The sequence below is a fragment of the Hipposideros armiger genome, unplaced genomic scaffold, assembly GCF_001890085.2.
Source record: "Hipposideros armiger isolate ML-2016 unplaced genomic scaffold, ASM189008v1 scaffold_278, whole genome shotgun sequence".
NCBI lineage: Eukaryota > Metazoa > Chordata > Mammalia > Chiroptera > Hipposideridae > Hipposideros > Hipposideros armiger.
The window spans coordinates 1,009,273-1,027,605 of NW_017731628.1; the positions used below are offsets into that span (position 1 = coordinate 1,009,273).

At 33.8% G+C, this 18,333-nt stretch overlaps 1 protein-coding gene across 1 annotated transcript in view; it reads right to left on the minus strand.

The window, feature by feature from the left end:
• RELCH (RAB11 binding and LisH domain, coiled-coil and HEAT repeat containing) overlaps positions 1-18,333 on the minus strand; it is a 119,898-nt gene that overhangs the window by 6,020 nt on the left and 95,545 nt on the right. The window contains exons 20-26 of the mRNA XM_019657691.1: positions 17,663-17,769; positions 16,616-16,715; positions 11,437-11,519; positions 11,170-11,233; positions 9,581-9,719; positions 7,550-7,666; positions 3,503-3,591 (exon numbers count right to left, since the gene is read on the minus strand). Coding sequence (XP_019513236.1) covers positions 3,503-3,591; positions 7,550-7,666; positions 9,581-9,719; positions 11,170-11,233; positions 11,437-11,519; positions 16,616-16,715; positions 17,663-17,769 — 699 coding nt within the window. The remainder of the gene's footprint in view (positions 1-3,502; positions 3,592-7,549; positions 7,667-9,580; positions 9,720-11,169; positions 11,234-11,436; positions 11,520-16,615; positions 16,716-17,662; positions 17,770-18,333) is intronic.

Consider the following 18,333-nt stretch of genomic DNA (forward strand, 5'->3'; position numbering starts at 1 on the left):
ATGTTCAGTAAAGCCTGAGGCACTAAAATGCTGAGTAGAATCTCTCCAGGTGTGAGTAACTTCACCTTAAGGTGAATCTGCCACAAACCTAATTTTCTGTTGATCTTTTTTGCCCCGCAGGTATAATCCTGGCTGCCAGCATTCTTGGAGCTGAGAAGGGAAGAGGTAATGAGGTTTCCAATCACTAACTATGCCTTCACTTAATTTCCCTCTTTTAGGTATAGCACCTCATTCCTGCTCTCAGCTATGTCTGGCATCCCAAGTTTAGGAAGTAAAGCTCCAGTCTTCCATCAAGGTTGGAAAGGGAATCTGTGCGTCTCATTCTTTTAAAGACTTTTAACCACTCCTCCTATGTTCAGTCTCACCCTACACTATTGGGCGGTGGTGAAATAGGGTTTGCTTCTGACTATTGTATCCTGCAGACTTAGCCTTCATCTTGGATGCAAAAGTCCTCAACTACGTACTAGCAAACCAAATCCAGCTTCATATGAAAGGAATTATACATCATAACCAAGAAGGATTTAAGGCAGGAAAACAAAGGTTGATTTAACATCCAAAAATTATTAGTGTAAATCACTGTATCAAGAGATGAAAAAACAATAACCATTTGATCATCTCAATTGATTACTCAACCAATTAGCAAAAGGGAACTTCCTCAACCAGATAAAGGGCATCTATAAAATATACAAAGCAAAAATTGAAAAATCTAAAAGGAGAAACAGACAATTCCCAATCACAATTTTAACACATCTTTCAATAGTTGACAGAACAAGCAGATCACAAAAACTGATACAAACATAGAACTGCATCATAAAATTGACTACCCTTACCTTATTAAACAAAATACATGGATCAAGAAAGAAATAATAGAAATGAGACTCTAATATGAATTGAATGATAATGAAGATACTACACAGCAAATGCACGGGATGTGGCTAAAAGAATATTTAACAGCCTTAAATTCATGTGTTAGAAATAAATAATCTAAGCTTCCTCCTTAAAAAATTAGAAAACTAGAAAAAAATTAAATCTAAATAAAGCAAAAGGAAATAAAGATGAAAACAGAAATCAATAAAATAGAAAATAAAGAAAAATCAACAGAGCCAAAAGCTCAATATTTAAAAAGATTAATAAAACAGATAAATTCCAATCAAAAGTATTTTAAAAAGAAAGCAAGAAACAAGTTAATAATATCAGAAGTGAAAAAGGGACAGCAATACAGATCTTACAATAAGACAAAAGGGAAGGGGCCGGCCAAGTGGCTCAGTTGGTTAAGAGCATGAGTTCTGAGTAACAGGGTCGCCGGTTCGATTCCCACATGGGCCAGTGAGCTGCGCCTGAGCTGAGCTGCTACTGAGCTGCCAACAGGGGGCAGGATAGCTCAGCTGGTGAGAGCACGTGCTCCTAACAACAAAGTTCCGGTTCGACTCCCGCATGGGATGGTGGGCTATGCCCAGCTGCAACTAAGATTGAACATGACACCTTGAGCTGAGCGGCTCTGAGCTGCCGATGGGCGGCTGGATGGTGACTGGACTTGGAGCTGAGCTAGCTGCACCCTCCATAACTAAGATTGAATGAAGGACAACAACTTGGATGTTTCCCTTCCCCAATTCCCCAATAAAACCTTAAAAAAAAAAAAAGACAAGACAAAAATAAAAGTGAGAGTATTAGAAAGGCATACATTATTTGCAGTTGACTTTTCTACATATAAAACATACACACACACACACAAAATCCAGAGACATTTTATTATTAGAATTAGTAATAAAGTTTCTCATGTTGGCCAAACATAATTTCAACATACACAAATTTGGTTTTTTGTTTTTATTTCTATACAAAAGCAAGAAAGGGTTAAAAATATATATATATAATCCTAAAACAGATAGCATTATAACCTTATAGATATAAGGTGTTACATTTTCTCAGATGAAATTATAAAGCTTTACTGAAAGACATTAAAGGAGATCTACATAAATGTAAGATATAGCATGTTCTGACTAGAAAACTTAAAATCATGAAGGTGATGTCTCCCTGAATTAATTTATAAAATGAATTCAATTTCAATAATAATCTGAATGAGATTTTTCTTGGAACCTGGTAAGATAATGCTAAGATTTATAAGAAAAAGCTAAGGGTCATGAACAGTTCTAAAAGGGCCAGGATGCTGCACTTGCTCTACTAGATTTCAGCACATTCTAACAAGACCACAGCGTGAAGACTGTGTCATTGTTACAATAATTGACCAAGAGACCAATGGAAAGAATGTTCCCTAATAAGAGACACGTGCATACATGGACACTCCATATATGAGAGATGGCATTGCCAATCAGTACAGACAGGATGAGCTGATCAATAAATGAAAATGAAACTGGTTATCCATATAGAAAAAAAATGTAATTGGAGCACCTCACATCATACATAAAAACCAATTCTAGATGGATTAAGAATTTTATTGTGCAAATACAACCTTAAACATTTTAGAAGAAAGTGTAAGAGGTAATGTCTTTTGGAAATGATCAATCTATTAAAAAGTAAGAATCAGTGCTCAAAGGTGCCAAAAATGTGAAAAACATAAAACAAATTTAAAAAGATATTCATAAAACACAAAAGTGAAAAAATACTGGTATTCCCAGTATATAACAAACTCTGATATATACAGAGGAAATAACGGGGAAATGAAAACCATAATGAGATACCATTTTATATCCACCAAATTAAAAAGTCTTAAGAATACCAAGTGTTACAAAGACATGGATAAAAAAGGTTTGTACTCCTATATACTCGGACCAGGTCTGAAAAACGTCCTTTCAGTGTAGCACTGATCACCAGTGACCTTAGGAACAGCAGTTTCATTGGATTAGTGTGATACTAGTGAACATATACCAACAGACGGTGTGCAAATTGAGACAGTGAGCACAGACTAACGGGAGGAAAAAGGGATTCAGAGGAGGGGTGAAGGGAAGTTTTTCTTTTTGGTTTGTTTTGCTTCCTTTAAGAGGGGGAGAGTCAACCATGATAGATTAAAAAAAATGCCGTAGAAAGACAGGCTGAAGATACAGGATAAGAAATAAATGATAAATAGGGTGTTCAAGGAAATAGGAGGACAAATAGAGTGAAAGAGTTATGAGGAAATGGAGATAGAAAACAGATATCTTACTTGCAAGAAAGCTGATGGTCTGAGATGACACTATAGCATTTTATAGATGAAAAGCACTTCGTGTACATTATCTTCTTAAATTCTAAATATATTCAGTGAAGGAGAGTATGTAATCCCTACTTTAGAGAATTAAACAGAGGCTCAAAGATGTTCAAGGAGCTGCTCAAGACTGCATAACTAGTAAATAAATCCATAAAATAACATTGAACTGATTAAAAAAAAATTGAGAACACGGTATCATAACCACGCGACACATAAAGAGGAACAAAAGTCTGCATAGGAGACATGAAAATACATGACCGTGCCACCGATACTCACAGTGACTTTATCCCCACAGTCGCTTACCTCATGCTCTGGAGAAAGGTGCTCCATGTCAATCCGCAAACATCGGAGGCCAGGTAAAAAGTGATTAACCATTAAATCTTCTGAAATGACTGGAGGCAATGCAGTTAAGGAAGGAAAAAAGCACAGGCTGGTATGTCCAATAGAACAGCAGAATAATATAAAAGCAGCTCTTTTAAATGATGCCTATTGCATGCGGATGGCTTAGGGCAAACAGGCCTCTCTCAAGCATGACTCTCATGTTTAGTGACTTCTCAAGAGTCAATTGTGTTTACTCCCACAAATTTATGTCATTATTGTTACATTACACAATTTAATTACATGTTACATAAACATATGAAATGTGTGAAAATCAAATCATTTGATTGGATGTCTAAATGAGTACAAAGTATGAAAAGTAAGAAAATTGATGTTTCCATGACAATAAAGTTGCAAGTTTTAGGAAAAAAACTGACAAAGGCCAATTGCTTAAAACATTATATTTAATTATATATTCATGAGACAACTGTAAAAGATTAGGAAAAATATACAAAACTAGAAAAATTCTATATACCCAGTATCAGAAATGTTTCTGGATCCTCTTTAAAGAAACTTAAACTGAAAATCACAGACAATAACATAGATGTGGTCTATCTAAGAAAGATGATGTTTAACTCTAATCAGCAGACTCAAAGAAATACCTCATCTTACATCACAAGATTGGTAAAAGAAAATTTATGTTGTTAAATTAAGCTACCATAAGTATATACGGGTCTCCTGATTTCTTGCTTTAATCATCCTATTAAACTGATCTACTATTGGTCCTAATTGATTTGGGTGAGAAAGCTTTTACTGTAATAATCTAAGTTTAATAACACTAGTTATATTTCCTGGTCATCTTCGAGTTTTAGTTGATTATATTGACATTCAAAGGAATCAGGAAAGTAGATACATTTTTCAAGAAAACAATTCACCTTGTTTATTAATATCAATTCCGACACATTCTCACCTTATTATAGTTGTTAGCCATTTAAAAATAGTTCTTTTTAAATGTTATACCATATTCAAGTGAAAAATGCCAGTCAGTGAGTTCCCTTATAAAGATGAGTTACTCTTTTTTGGAAAAAAAAAATTATAATGAATTTCATTAAGTAAAAAGAAATCTGTGGAATATATAACTATGGACTTAACACACTGTGGACCAGTGACGCAGATTTGCGTCTATACATTTGAATGCCCCATCCTCAATGTGTTAAAAATGGTCTTAAGTAAATAAACATATTTAGTCTGGCATCCAAATAAAAAAAGAAAAAAATATGTATAAATAAAAACTGTTTGTAAATAAGGCTCCTATAATAAGTGACTTATAAATAGGCAGTACTAAAAATACAGACATCATTTGTTGAACCAAATCCCTATAGACATACATAGTGCTGCAACTTAATGGTTATACAGTCTTGTTCTCCAGATATGGGGAAAGTACCACCAAGATATAACTGTGAGTGACCTTTGGGTTAGTAGTTAAGAGTCTGATTTGGAGAAATATGGGCATGGATTGAGAAGCTGAAGATGGCTTTATTTGGAGTTAAGGGAATTCACGCTCCTCTTTTTCTCTTCACTATTTGGTCCCACCTTTTCCTCATGGAATCACACAATCCTTTCTTCAGGGCTGAAGACTCAGAGGTCATTTAGTCTTATCTCATGTTAGGAATCAACCTCTACCTCATCGTGGATGGTCATAAGGCCTCTGATGCTAACAATGACAGGACATACACAGTTTCATTAGAGAAATCACTGCATTTTTAGATAACTCAATTAGAAAGTTTCTCTAATAAACAAAATCGGCCTCTCTCTGACCTCTGCTCGTTAGCTCTGCACCTTAGTTACACAGCGTGCCCTACAATAACGACCTTCAAAATAATTTTTGAGTTATCTTTTCACCCCCAAGCTATCTCTTCTCCAGGTTAAACATTTGTAACTTCCTTCATAATTGTTTAAAAAATGACTTCTTGACTTATTACTATGCCAACTCCTACACACTATGGTTTTTCTACATCTTTATTAAAATATCATGTTGGGGTTGAAAGGAATACTCTTGTGTTCTCCCAGCTCAGAATGCAATGGAACAGCAGAACAGATTTGGATTAGTGGCCAGAACACCCTGTTGACACAAGCACAAGTTCTGACTCATGCAGAACTAACATTTTTAGTACTTGAACAGGGTCTATGGCTAAAATGGTCTTCCCCTTGCTGTACTGGTATGAAGACTTTTGACTGCATTTACTCCAGTAATACTCGGGGTGCACTTAAACACACAGTAATATTCCTCCTCTACAGACTTCTAGGCTCTTTAGAAACCAATGCTTTACCCACTTGGAAAATTTAGCTTTACAGAGCTAGAGTTTTTGATCTTTCAACTTTCCCATTTCCCTCGAGGCACCTTCCTTTAGAAACTCTGCTATTTAAGAATATACACAGCTTTTCACTTCAGTTTTTAAACATCTAGGGAACAGGTATAAAAATGCTAATATTTTCTTTCTTTGAACTACAAACTCTGCTATGCCATAGTTACTTTCTTGTAAGGGTCCTGTTACTTCTCCATTACGGAAGAGTTCTTCCTTGCTAATTCAGAATATCACTTCCTCTTTTTGCTTCCTCTATCTTCTCCAAGTTGAAAATGCCAACAAGATTAATCGAGAATGGTAATCAGTTCTCCTTTCAGTGGAATTAAACTTATAGAATATGGACTATGGGTAATTATAGTTATGTGGATAGTTGAGGTACAATATTATCAAATATGGTGTCTCTGACCACTTTATAATCTGGTATTATAAAAAAACAAAAAACAAAAAAACAAACATGGCTTACATCATCCAGATGAATAATTTGTAGTAGATTCCCAAAATAAAATGGTCTCAACCATGCATCCAACTTCAAGTTTTAACATTTTCAAAAGGACAAATAGCTCCTCAATTAATAGCTTTCAGTTTGTACTTTCTCAATTTGATTTATTCTGAACAAAAATAACCTCCCATTGGAATTTCCAGTCAAGACTCCAGTGCCAATGAATGTCAGTGGCATTCTGGAACATGTTTGTCTTATTTAAAAGGAACTGTTCATTTTATTACTTCAAACTGGTATAAAACATATGGAACCATGAGTATTAACCCTGGAACGCTTCCTTCGTCCTCTGTTTTCTCCTATGAATCACCAGAAACCTCTCTCTACTGTCATTTCTTATCTGTCATAATCACAATTGTCTGATTATGTTGTCTAGCATGTACTTTTATAGTTCTGAGTAATTGCCTTTCACTCCTTTTTCAACCTCTTATTTCCCCTTTCTTGAACTCATCTGCCTTTTAATGGGAGGCCTAGAAGCTAAGTTTACTTTGCCTATCTTTATCTTTACTTCCTTCTTAGTTTTATTTTACTAAGTCCACAAGAGTAAGGAAGACATTTAAGAGGATAGCTAAAGTTCTTTGTTCTAGTTACAGTTTTGCCTTTTAATGATAAAAACCAGAAAAAGTCACTAACGTAAGCTTCAGTTTAATCACCTGTAAGATGCTGGGGTTGACATCAGTTAGACATCTCGGAGTCTGCCTCCACGTCTATCATCACTGAGATGAGAAGCCTTATGGGCACCACACTTTTTCGGTGAGTGACATCTCTGCAAGAGGTAGTCACAGTATTCCACTGGATACAGATGGTTCAATAGTCATTGTAAAGCCCAAACGCCAGAACACATACAAGCTTCCTTTTGATTAACAGATGCCTGAACTATAATTCATTTTTTTCTCAGTTATATAGCTGATTGACATAAGTAAAACTTTAGTCAGTGCTTTTAACACTACAGAACGTACAAGCACAGAGGACTGAAAATTATCTTGTAAAATGATGAGATGGCTAGAATAAGGAGTGGCGCAAGTCAAATCAAATTTTTAATTTTCTGCAATATTTATTACAGAAGTAATAAAGTTAAAGAAATAAAATTCTGCTTCTTAACCTTTAAAACCTGATGTTCACTGTAAGATTTGTTATATTAATATTTGTTATATAAATAATCAAGGATACAACAACAGGAAAGTGCACTGTAGGCTTCAAAAAGATGGGTAGCGATGTCCAGTCTTTTAGAATCCACAATTTGTAAGTTGTTCACCAAGGCTAACTTGTGCAAATGTGGTATAACAACTGGAAAAAAGAAAAAGAAACTGTTACATTTTTATCCAAAACAAAACACATACAACACACACAACAACACTCATATATCTTAAAAAATAATTTTTCATTTTCATTTATAAAATTTCATTTTAATTCTAGATGATTTTCAAAAGAATACCCACAGTGCTTTCTCTTACCAGGGAAGAAAGCATGTGTTTTCAGAATAAAGAGTGATCTGGGATTTGGGAGAAACAGATTATAGCACTGTCACTATAAACTAATTATGAAGATGTATACAGGTCATTTGGCCTCATTGCAATTCGATTTTCCAATTTGAAAAATGAAAACCAAATAAACGAATATAAACAACCTACCTCTTGTGTGGCTGTTACCTTTACGAATAAGTTTCTTTAGAAAAATTTGGTATTACCATTGCTATTAAACAAAAGTTAAACAGTATATTCTTTTCCAACATCAAATTATTTCACTTCTTCATAAAACTATTATTAGCTTTAGTTTCTCAAATTTTTAGCAAAGACCAATGTCAAACAGCACTGGTGGTTGAGTTTTCAAGTCACTCAATGGACTCAATATCTTATAGCTCAACAAATAATGTAAAATTTCAAAAATATAGACAACCTACTACTAAAATAAAAATGATGGCCCAAGACATAGTAACCAATCGGTAGCAATGAGGACCCCTGCTGCCTAAGACTGAGTCTTCTAAATACAGGTTAGCAAGCCAACTTTTCAATATTATTTTGAGACCATTATGAAAAGAAAAATTTTCTTCCCTGTGACATATAAACCTTTCTTTTGAATGTACTCAAAAGGGTTAGATCACAGTCTAGAAAGTTAACTCAATATGGTGCCCACCGAAGACCCATTGCCTATTGAGCCTACTCCTTGATCCAGGAGCCAAGGTTATTCTCCTTGCCTCAGAGTGATTAGAGCCTCTACAAAGTTAGTCATAGCACCTTCAGAATTTTTATTAGGGTCACCTACAAATCTGATGCTACAACATGTGGAACTATCCCTATCGCCAACTAAAATACCAAACCTTTTTCTGTTACCTAATTATCAAATGTTATTTTTCTCCTCATGTTACCCACTGAAAAATAATCTTGTGATTGTGTTTCTATGGCTCAAAAACTGTTCTTGATCTCAACAGACCTTTTGAACACTGCAGTCCAAATCCTGACAATATTTTTTGTAGATGACTCTTATCTTAAAAATACCAGGCTGGATATGCAATAACTAGTTTGTGGCAGAATCCAATTTTGTACTAGAAAGCAAACTGACTAAAAGAAGTCAAACTCGAAGTCCTCTACAGAGTGTGCCAAATTGCTAAAAATAAAAGGACTAAAGCACAGCAGCAATAACGGACATGTATCTGGAGCAATAATTCTTCGATGCTTTGATGCATCCCAAAGAAATTGTTATCTTAAAGGTTGAGGCCCGCAGTGAAAAGATATTAAAGAAACAAGAGAAAATGCTTCAGATAATCATGCAGATCAGTTAGCAGATCAACAAGCTGTGAATTAAAACAAAATGATCTATCATAGCTGAGTAGCATGCTAAGTGGAGGAAATGCATATTTTTATAAGAATATATCTGGAAACAAACATTTCTTTAAAAATAAGAATTAAATAATAAGCTTTAAATAGAAGACAGCACAATATGTTGAAATTAACAGTTATTAAGAAATCTTTTTAAAATAACTTGAAATTGTTTGAATTACTTTTCCTGTCTTACAGCCATCAGTATATATAAGAAAACACCCAGCAACAGTAACACCGAGTAATTCACAATAACCAGCTCGTTTCACGTTCAGCTTTCAGTATACGAAAGCTATTGTAGAAAGAATTTAACAGACAAATGCTCAGAGAAGCGTCTGGCTCTGATAATATAATTCAGGAAAAAAGGTAGAAAAAGGCAACTTACATTCATCTCGGAACCTTGGTTCTGCATTAGGCCCAACTCTACCAAACGTTTTTATGATCTCTGTATGCAAAGCATATTGGTCCTGATACTGAGGATCTTCCAGGAAAGAAGCCAACTGCATTTTCACTCTTTCCAGCAACTTCAAATTGGATATTGTACAGTCATTTTATAGAGTATTAATAATTGAGTAGCATTATTAAAGAGAAAGATACACATTAAAGATGGCGTGCAGCATTGGATTCAAATGTTTTATATCAACATGACAGAAGAAATTTGAAATCAAAGACGTGCTTATTTAGTCTTCTGGCTCAGAAAAGGTTTTATATTTTTGTGTATGCTTGTTAATTCCTCATTTTTTGTTTTTTGAACATAAAAAATATTGCCTGGCAAACTGCAAAAACAAGTGAAAAGACCCCATAATATTTAGAGAAAAAGAGATGAATTTAAGAGGATTTGATATCTAAATCATAATTCTTAAAACAAACCAGTGTAAGTTACCCAATTATTGACCTGAAAGCTATGACTCATTAATGACTTACATCTTACTCACATTTCCTTAAAAGACATTTTTATTTTAGGATTTAAGAACATGTTGAAATTCTGCTAAGACTGCAAGCTTTGCAGAATAATGTACTTTTTTTTATGTCGCTTCACCAGTGAAATATATAAGTTAAAAATGGAAAACATTTTTCTATAGCTAACAAAGTTGTTTAATTTTTGTTACAAAAATCTATATGACAAAGGAATTTTACAAAATAGTTTTTCTTTTTTTGGCAAATGTCTACTAGATAAAAAATCTTGTCTTTTATTTAAGTGGCTAAATAATGTGGTAACAAATAATTTATTTTCTAACCTACAGAGTTTTTCATCTGTATAAGGACATGTCCAACTTGATAATAAAGAATGTAATTTTGATGCTAATTTTGAGAAGTGCTTCTAGTTAATGCTGCAGATAGAACCTAACAAACTTGAAATTAAATCATAAGTTTTTGCTTGAAATACGCTTTTGGGAAGGAAGACCTTGGTAATCTGAAGCAGGCATGACAGAGCGTTGTCATTGTGATGTGTGCTGCAAAAAGATGACACCAGTCTACCAGACGACTTGCAGCTTGATATCAGTGACAGTCAAGAGAATACAGGTGCCCTCCAGCCTGTTTGTGACACTGAGGTAGGGCTGTGTTCTAAAGTCATCTGACAAAACAGTCTTCACATCTGTACAAAGTGGTAATCAGGAATTTATGGAGACTGTCTAGAAGTCTATTGGACAATAAAAGGCTCTGGAATGAGACCTGGTTTGAAGGATTAACCAAAACTGCAATATCCAGCTAGGCCTAAAATAGAACATCTGAGAGTTGCTTATACGTAATTTTCTAACTGAGAAGACTAGAGATTTCCTTAGGACATGAAAATATACTTTGGGGAGGCTATCATGTTTTCAATACTGAGATACTCTTTCAGTTTACAACTAACCAAGAAATAAAATGAAAGGTATGATGTTTCCTGCCCTGTACCACCAGCTCTGTGTATGGTAATGTGTTATGATCACCGTAACCGCACATAGATAGACATAAATTTCAGTCATTTCCTACCTCTCTTTGAATAACTGTTTCCATAATAGTGCCAAAGGCTGGAATTGTGGCAATCCTGACAGAGCTGTTAGAATTAAAAGAGAAAGAAACTGAAGCTTTCTTTGAGATGAAACACTAATCATTATTAAAATGTATGTCAAGGTAAATACAAGGTAAATATACCGTATTAGTCTCTAGCAATGACAAATTAAAATTTAAAAAGCAGACCAAGAAGAATGCTCAAAAAGACAGACAGGATAACTTAAGGTCGCAGTCTGTGAAACTCACAATTCAGGATCACTGGACAAGGTGACAAGGGCCGGAGCAACCCGCTTGTCAACTAATGCTTCGCTCATGCCTCGAAGAGTCAGCTGTAAACCAGTCAACATGCAATAAAGAATGGTTTGGTAAACTGGAATGAGAACTGGGTTAGCTGTGACTGAGGATGGGCAGGCAGATTCATTGGCCTCTCTTGGTTTAGTCACCCACTCGAGACATTAAATTGTTAACAGCCTTTGGTTCATGCCACTATACTTACTGGTACCAACGTTAGTGAGATTAGCAGAGCATCCCTTCTTGGCTTGGAAGAAATAGTCCATCAGCATGTTTTAAGCACTGAAAATATTTCTTGAGAATTAATACTATAAATAGAGATATTTTTAATATATGGCCTCCAAATTAGGCTTACAGTGAAGGCTGACTTAAATACTAGGCATGATAAAGTTTAAAATCAAGTAAGCGTACGCAAAAATTAGAATTTTAAAGAGATAAATATATTCTCCAATGAATTTCAAAGCTGATGGTTACTTCTTGACAGGCGCATTTAGAAATGGATGCTGAGTGTAAAAGGCAGGGACCACACTTACATTTCGGGGTCGCTGGAGAGAGTAATGAGAGCAGGAACAACCCTCTGAGCTACCAGAGTTTCATTCACCCCCTTCACCAACAGCTGATTGGTCAGCGCAGGGGGTATTCACAGGTGATTCATGGAAAGAGCAAACACAATGCCATGGGGAGAAGAAAGGAATAACCACAAGAAAGAGAGAAAACACAAAAGCAAAAACAAAATTAGAAGCTAAGCAAATACTGCTACTAGAGTGCTTTATAAAGGCAGAGAATGCTGAGGAGGAAAATAAAGCTTAAACAGCCTAGCAGTTCACGAAAACAGTTTGTCACCATTTCAATGGCAGTTCGTACTTTTGGTCAAATAGTCTATGCAATTTCCATGTTCAATTAAAATGCAATTTGAAAGAAAACTTTACTTTTTATAAAAAAAAGAGCTAAAAAGAAGATACATATGGGGCTCTATGGTTAAAATTCTTTAAGTAAATCTGGTGTGATTTTATTATGACCAACAAGGTACAAACTGGACTGTTTTTAAACCGAACTCAAATGGCTAGCAGCCACTGCTATATTGCTTCTAATTGTTCTATAGGAAGTAAATTTAAAAATCGCATGGGAAAATCCCCAACTTTTTACATCACATGACTTTCTCTTTTGAGGTACAGAGATATAACACAACCTAGTGGAAAGTATTACACGTGGGAATCAGGTCTGGGTTTTAGACTCTAGCTCTCCACTTATTAGCCACATGGCCTTAGATATGTTACATCATCTCTTGAAACTCAGTTTTCTCATCTGAAAATGATGATACTGTCATCTACCTGAAAGGATTGTTATGCTACTAATTGCATACACTATACCTAAATATTGTGTCTGACAAAGACTAGGCATTCAAGAAAGATGAGTTTACTCATTATAAGAACTCCAAGGGTATAAGATTTATGATATATTTTGGGGGAAAATTATTAATTAAAGACATTTTTATTGTATGATGACAGATGGAAACTAGACTTTTGGTGGTGAGCACAACGTAGTACATACAGATGTTTTAACTTATATAACGTTATAAACCAATGGTACCTCAATAAAAAATACATTAAAAAAACAAAAAATTTTTTTGGCTGGTCCAAGTCGTTAACGTTTACAAACAGTTCTTTGTTTTACATTTCTCTACAAGATCAAGTAAATAAAGCATATATGATGAGCACAATTAGACCCATCTCTACGGTCTATCCATAAAAGCAATTCATTTAGCAACCAAGCCTAAATCATAGAACAAGGGGACAATGTTGAGAAGTTTGCATCTTGTTTTTTATAAAAAAATACTGAATTTAATGAGCTCCACAGAGGAGGACAAATCCTAATGCTAAATTCTCAATTTCAGAATGTAAACACAAATTAATCCTCAATGCCAAACCATCTGTTCACCTTTTAATGAACTAGTCCTCTTGGAGGATAAAAGATGCCATGGAATTTTTAGTAACAGAACCCACCACTGTGTGAGTATGTTAACACATTCCTCCTACACATGTCAGAGAGCAGAGCTCTCGTTATGTGAAAATGCTTAATTTTACAATAACCTGTTACCATTTAACAACTGATTCATTTTAGAATCTACTTCAATATTCTGAAATACTTTTTATAAAAAACCATTGGTAATTGAGCAGGAATAAAATGACGTAAGAATTTTTGTTACTACCTTAAACACTGCTGATGTCAGGTAGAAAGAAATAGGGCAAAGGAAGTTCAAATACTGTTAAATAAAACTCTTATCTCTGCATCATTTTATAAATATAATAAGATAGCTTAGATTTGAATCAGCAAAGTGTATCTTAAAATGTCTATTTTTGTGCCAGCCAAAAAGCATTCAAGAAAACAAGGGCAATCTACATGACAAGTTAGTTTTTTTCATTGCTCCAGACTTTTTAATTTCTTTATTAAGCTAGAAAGTCAGAAAGCAAAATTTAAGAGCTATCAATTATTACACATTTTACACACAATATATCATTTGATGCGGAACCTGATTAGGTTAAAATACAATTATTACCACTGTTTTAACAGATGAAGAAATGAGCCTTAGAGAAGCTAACTTGCCCACAGTTTTAGAAATGCAGCTAGAAAACAGGTTCCGTCACTGTCTTAAAGCCCATGCCTTCTGTGAGCTGCAGTCTAGTGTTACAATGCTTAATTTCCTGATGATCGATATGAAAAATCATTATAGGAAGTTATTTTCTGCATTTTTTGGGAAGTCCATTATGTCACAGTGGGAGTCACAAGATAAAGTCTCTATAAATCAATTCCAACAATAAGTTGCTACTTCAAAAAGTAACGTATTGCGCCTCTTATTTTACAATGAGAATAAGAAAACTGACTGGGTTTCCCTTTTTTGTCCTGCTGTCTGAAGACTCAGAGCTAAATTAGTATTCAATTTCACTAAAGTACCTCATATTATGTTCCTGGTATGTCAGTTTTTGCCTTCTTTTCAACCAGTATCTGGTTTTACATGTAAAATTTAAAAAATTTTAAGTGTCCTATTTTTATGTTTTTAATTTGAATTAACTCATTTCGGAGAGAAATAGGCATAACCGTAAATTATAAAGTATTAGCATCAAAAGAGATCTTATGAAATATACTTATTCCCTTAATACAATTTTGTTTAAAATTAGGGTCATTGACAAAAAAGTAACTTTAATTTTTCCAACTGATGACTTTTACTGGCATGCTCAGTGAAAATTTTCTATCATAAGTGAATTCGAAAACATATTTATATAATCTCTCGAATTAGACTTAGTTCATAAACAACCTGAGAGAACCCTGCAAACTGCTTAAGCACAGGCATAGTTTCCAGACCAGCTCTGACAGCAAACATAGAAACCAAAACCAGACAAAAGCCACATAAAAGAAATAAGGAAGAAAAAACTCAAAAACAAATAAAAAGAGAGGATACTTCATTTTATTTATTTAAATTATTTTCACTTATATGATAGCTTCACTGGTGCATACATACATTTTAAAAACAAATGGTTTAAGAGAAAGCAATAGCTTTTATAGTCTTAGAATATAAACCTATGAAGAGAGTATATTAAAGAATTAGCTCTTCATTTAAAGGGATGCTTTTTTCTTTTCAGGGGAAGGAGAGAACTAAAGAAAGACTTTTTTCTTTCATGGTAATGACTCTTTTTCAGCATACTAAATAATAAAAAATTATTTACACCCAGCAGGAACTTACACTAGACATCAAATTCAATTTTCAATTTGACATTCACCTTGAAAAAGAACGCTTGATTATACATCTATTTTTAAAATGTGTACAATAACTGAGGAAATAACATGGACAGAGGATTTTCAACCTTCTGATAACAGTGAAGTTTTCTTTAGATTCCAGAAATCAATTTTATACATTTAAAAGTTTTAAAACTATTTATTTTTATTTAATCAGTGCTTTGTCTTTCAAATTGCAATTTATCATAAATTGTGGGAAAATTCTGAAATTCAGAAATAATTGAATTATCCAGTTCTTATGGAAATAAATGCTTTAAAGATATTTTAAGAATCACATGCATATTAGGGACATTTTAATCTGGATAAATATATGTTCCCTAAACATATTATTTTGTGAAATAACAGCATTAATAAAAAAAATGACAGTTAACATTTAACAAACTCTTATTATGTGCCAGACACTAATTTAAGGGTTTTACAAGTATTCTTAATATTAACGAAAATCCTCTGGGATGAATACTTATTAACATTTTCATTTTGTAGATGAGGAAACTAAGGCACAGAGAAGTTTGAACTTGCCACTAAATGGCTGAGACAGAGACTGAACCCAGGCACTCTCTGGCAAGGCTCTAGCAATAAGAAATACTCTAAACCAATTTCAGTGCTCAAATACAAGTTCTAGAAATGCGTGTGTGCATGTACATATATATATATATATATATATATATATATATATATATATATATATATAATGTATATACACATACACTAGGTGACATAATTTTCCTCTATCATGAGTACAATAAATAGGTATGTCAATTTTCATATTTAACTTGGTGGCAATTTAAGAAAATCCAGTTAAATTATATGAATAGTTTATTCTCTTTTATAAATCTATGCGCCAATAATCCATAGGGATGTTATTTCAGATATAACATGTGAGGGAATAATGAAGTAGGAGTAATCAATAAAATAAATAGTTCCATAACTGCAGTCATTGATTTAATGCTACTCACGAATCCAATTATATTTTACAACTTTAAAAATATCCAATATTGTTTTAGTTTATTTTAGTTGCCATATACCTCAGTAAATAGAAAAGTACAGTCAGAAAGATTTACTTAGGATGGAAATTAAAATAAGAGTTAAAAGAAAATTTCAGAAATGGAACTGATACTAGAATAACATCCAAGGAACCACTAAAGCTAGAAAACACTCTTAAATATGTCCAAGCTAAATTTCTGCTCCATCACACAGTACACAACTAGACACTGTTCAATACCACAAAATATACATCAACATAACATAGCTTGTAAAGCCATTTTTTTAAAAGAAAACATTCCCATCTCTCTCTTCCAGAGAAAATCATATTACAGACCAACAGAAGCATCTGTTTGCATACCTCAAACATTCTAGCAGCAGTGCACCTCACAAGCGCCGAAGTGTGGACAACCCCATACCACAGAACAGTCAGCAACAGCTCATGGTAGGCTGGATTTGCACTGAAAGAAATAAGTCAGTATTAATAGTGAGAGCCATAGTGCCTTACTGGTGTACTGTAAAGTGCTACATTGATAAGTAATATTAATGATAAAAATACTGGTAAAACATATGGAATTATTTTGTATGGTTTAATAGGTTGCATTTAAGATTCTTTCAAAAAGCACCCTATAAAACTACAAACTTTTAGCACACTCAGGAAATACACTTTTAGCTTCTCTAAGCATTTGCAACTATGATAGATATTTCAACTCTTTAACAGCAAAGAAGTTAAAATTATTTTTAAAATATAGAAAAATAAAATTTACCTATGAGCAAAAAAAGAGCGAGCACTGGACCAAGATTCAGATGGGTAATTTACAACCTCTGTGGATCTTAATTTCTGCATCTATCAAAACTGGAGCAGCAATACATGTCCTATGGCTGTTATAGAATCAAATAACATAAACCCAAATCATCTACATGGAAGGGTAAGTTGGCTGTGAAGCCCATCACAATGCAAGATAGTGTTATTAACAGACGCATAAGTCTGTTTTCAGTGAAGGCTGGATTAGAACTGCTTTAGCTACAGATGATGTGATTATGGGTGGGAACAGGCAAATCAAATGAACAGACAGGAACATAATGACTTGCCTTGCACTTGGGGCTCCTTTTTCAGTTTTGGGAAAACTTAAGTTTTCTTCAAAACTATATTAGATTTTATTTCTCCACTGCTTTAAAAAAAAACCTATGTCTGTATCCTTTTCCTCACTCTTTTATTATAATGTACTGATTACAAATATTGAGACCGTATAAAGAAGCAAAAACAAAAAACAAGACAAAAACGTTAAGTCTCAAACACCAAGAGATTTGGTGTGAATGCCAATCTTTTTAGACTGAAAATATATATTCTACAAATCCAATTTAAAAACTTTATATGACTTAAAAAATTATAAGCTATTTTTTTTACCCCAGTTCCACAAAAGAAGCCTTCAGGCTGTCAAGAGGAGCATGAGATAATGAAAGCAGGGTCATTACATCTTCTAAGAACCCAACTAACAGTTTTCGGTCTTCTTCCTGCCGAGGAAAAAGACAGGTAATGAATTTCCAAGCAATCAAGTAGAACTAAAACCATAATTTCCTATCCTTCATTAGAAAATTGTACCAAATAAAGGTGAAACAACTTAATTTGGAAGCATTTTAATTAAAGATATTTATTAAGTATATTTATGATCACAATGGTATAAGGACAGACTACCTTAATTCATAGATTTAGAACTCGGTTGTCCAGTAGGGTAGCCATTCACCACATGTGATTATTTATATTTCAGTTTAAAAAAATTAAGTAAAATAAAAGATTCAGCTCCTTAGTTGCACTAGCTACATACAATTCAAGTGCTTAATGTGGCTAGCAGCTACATATGGGACAGCTCAGATTTAGATTATTTCCATCATTGCAGAAAGCTTTATTAGATAGTCCTAGTTTGGAACATAAAAGGGTATATTCTTTTATCAAAATGTATTTTACCAATTTTAGTTCCCATTAATTTTGGCTCTAAATACTTAAATACAAACTACTAAAACAGCTATCCCTCTAACAGTAGACAATTCATTTCCAAGAAATTATATTTGCAACATCTT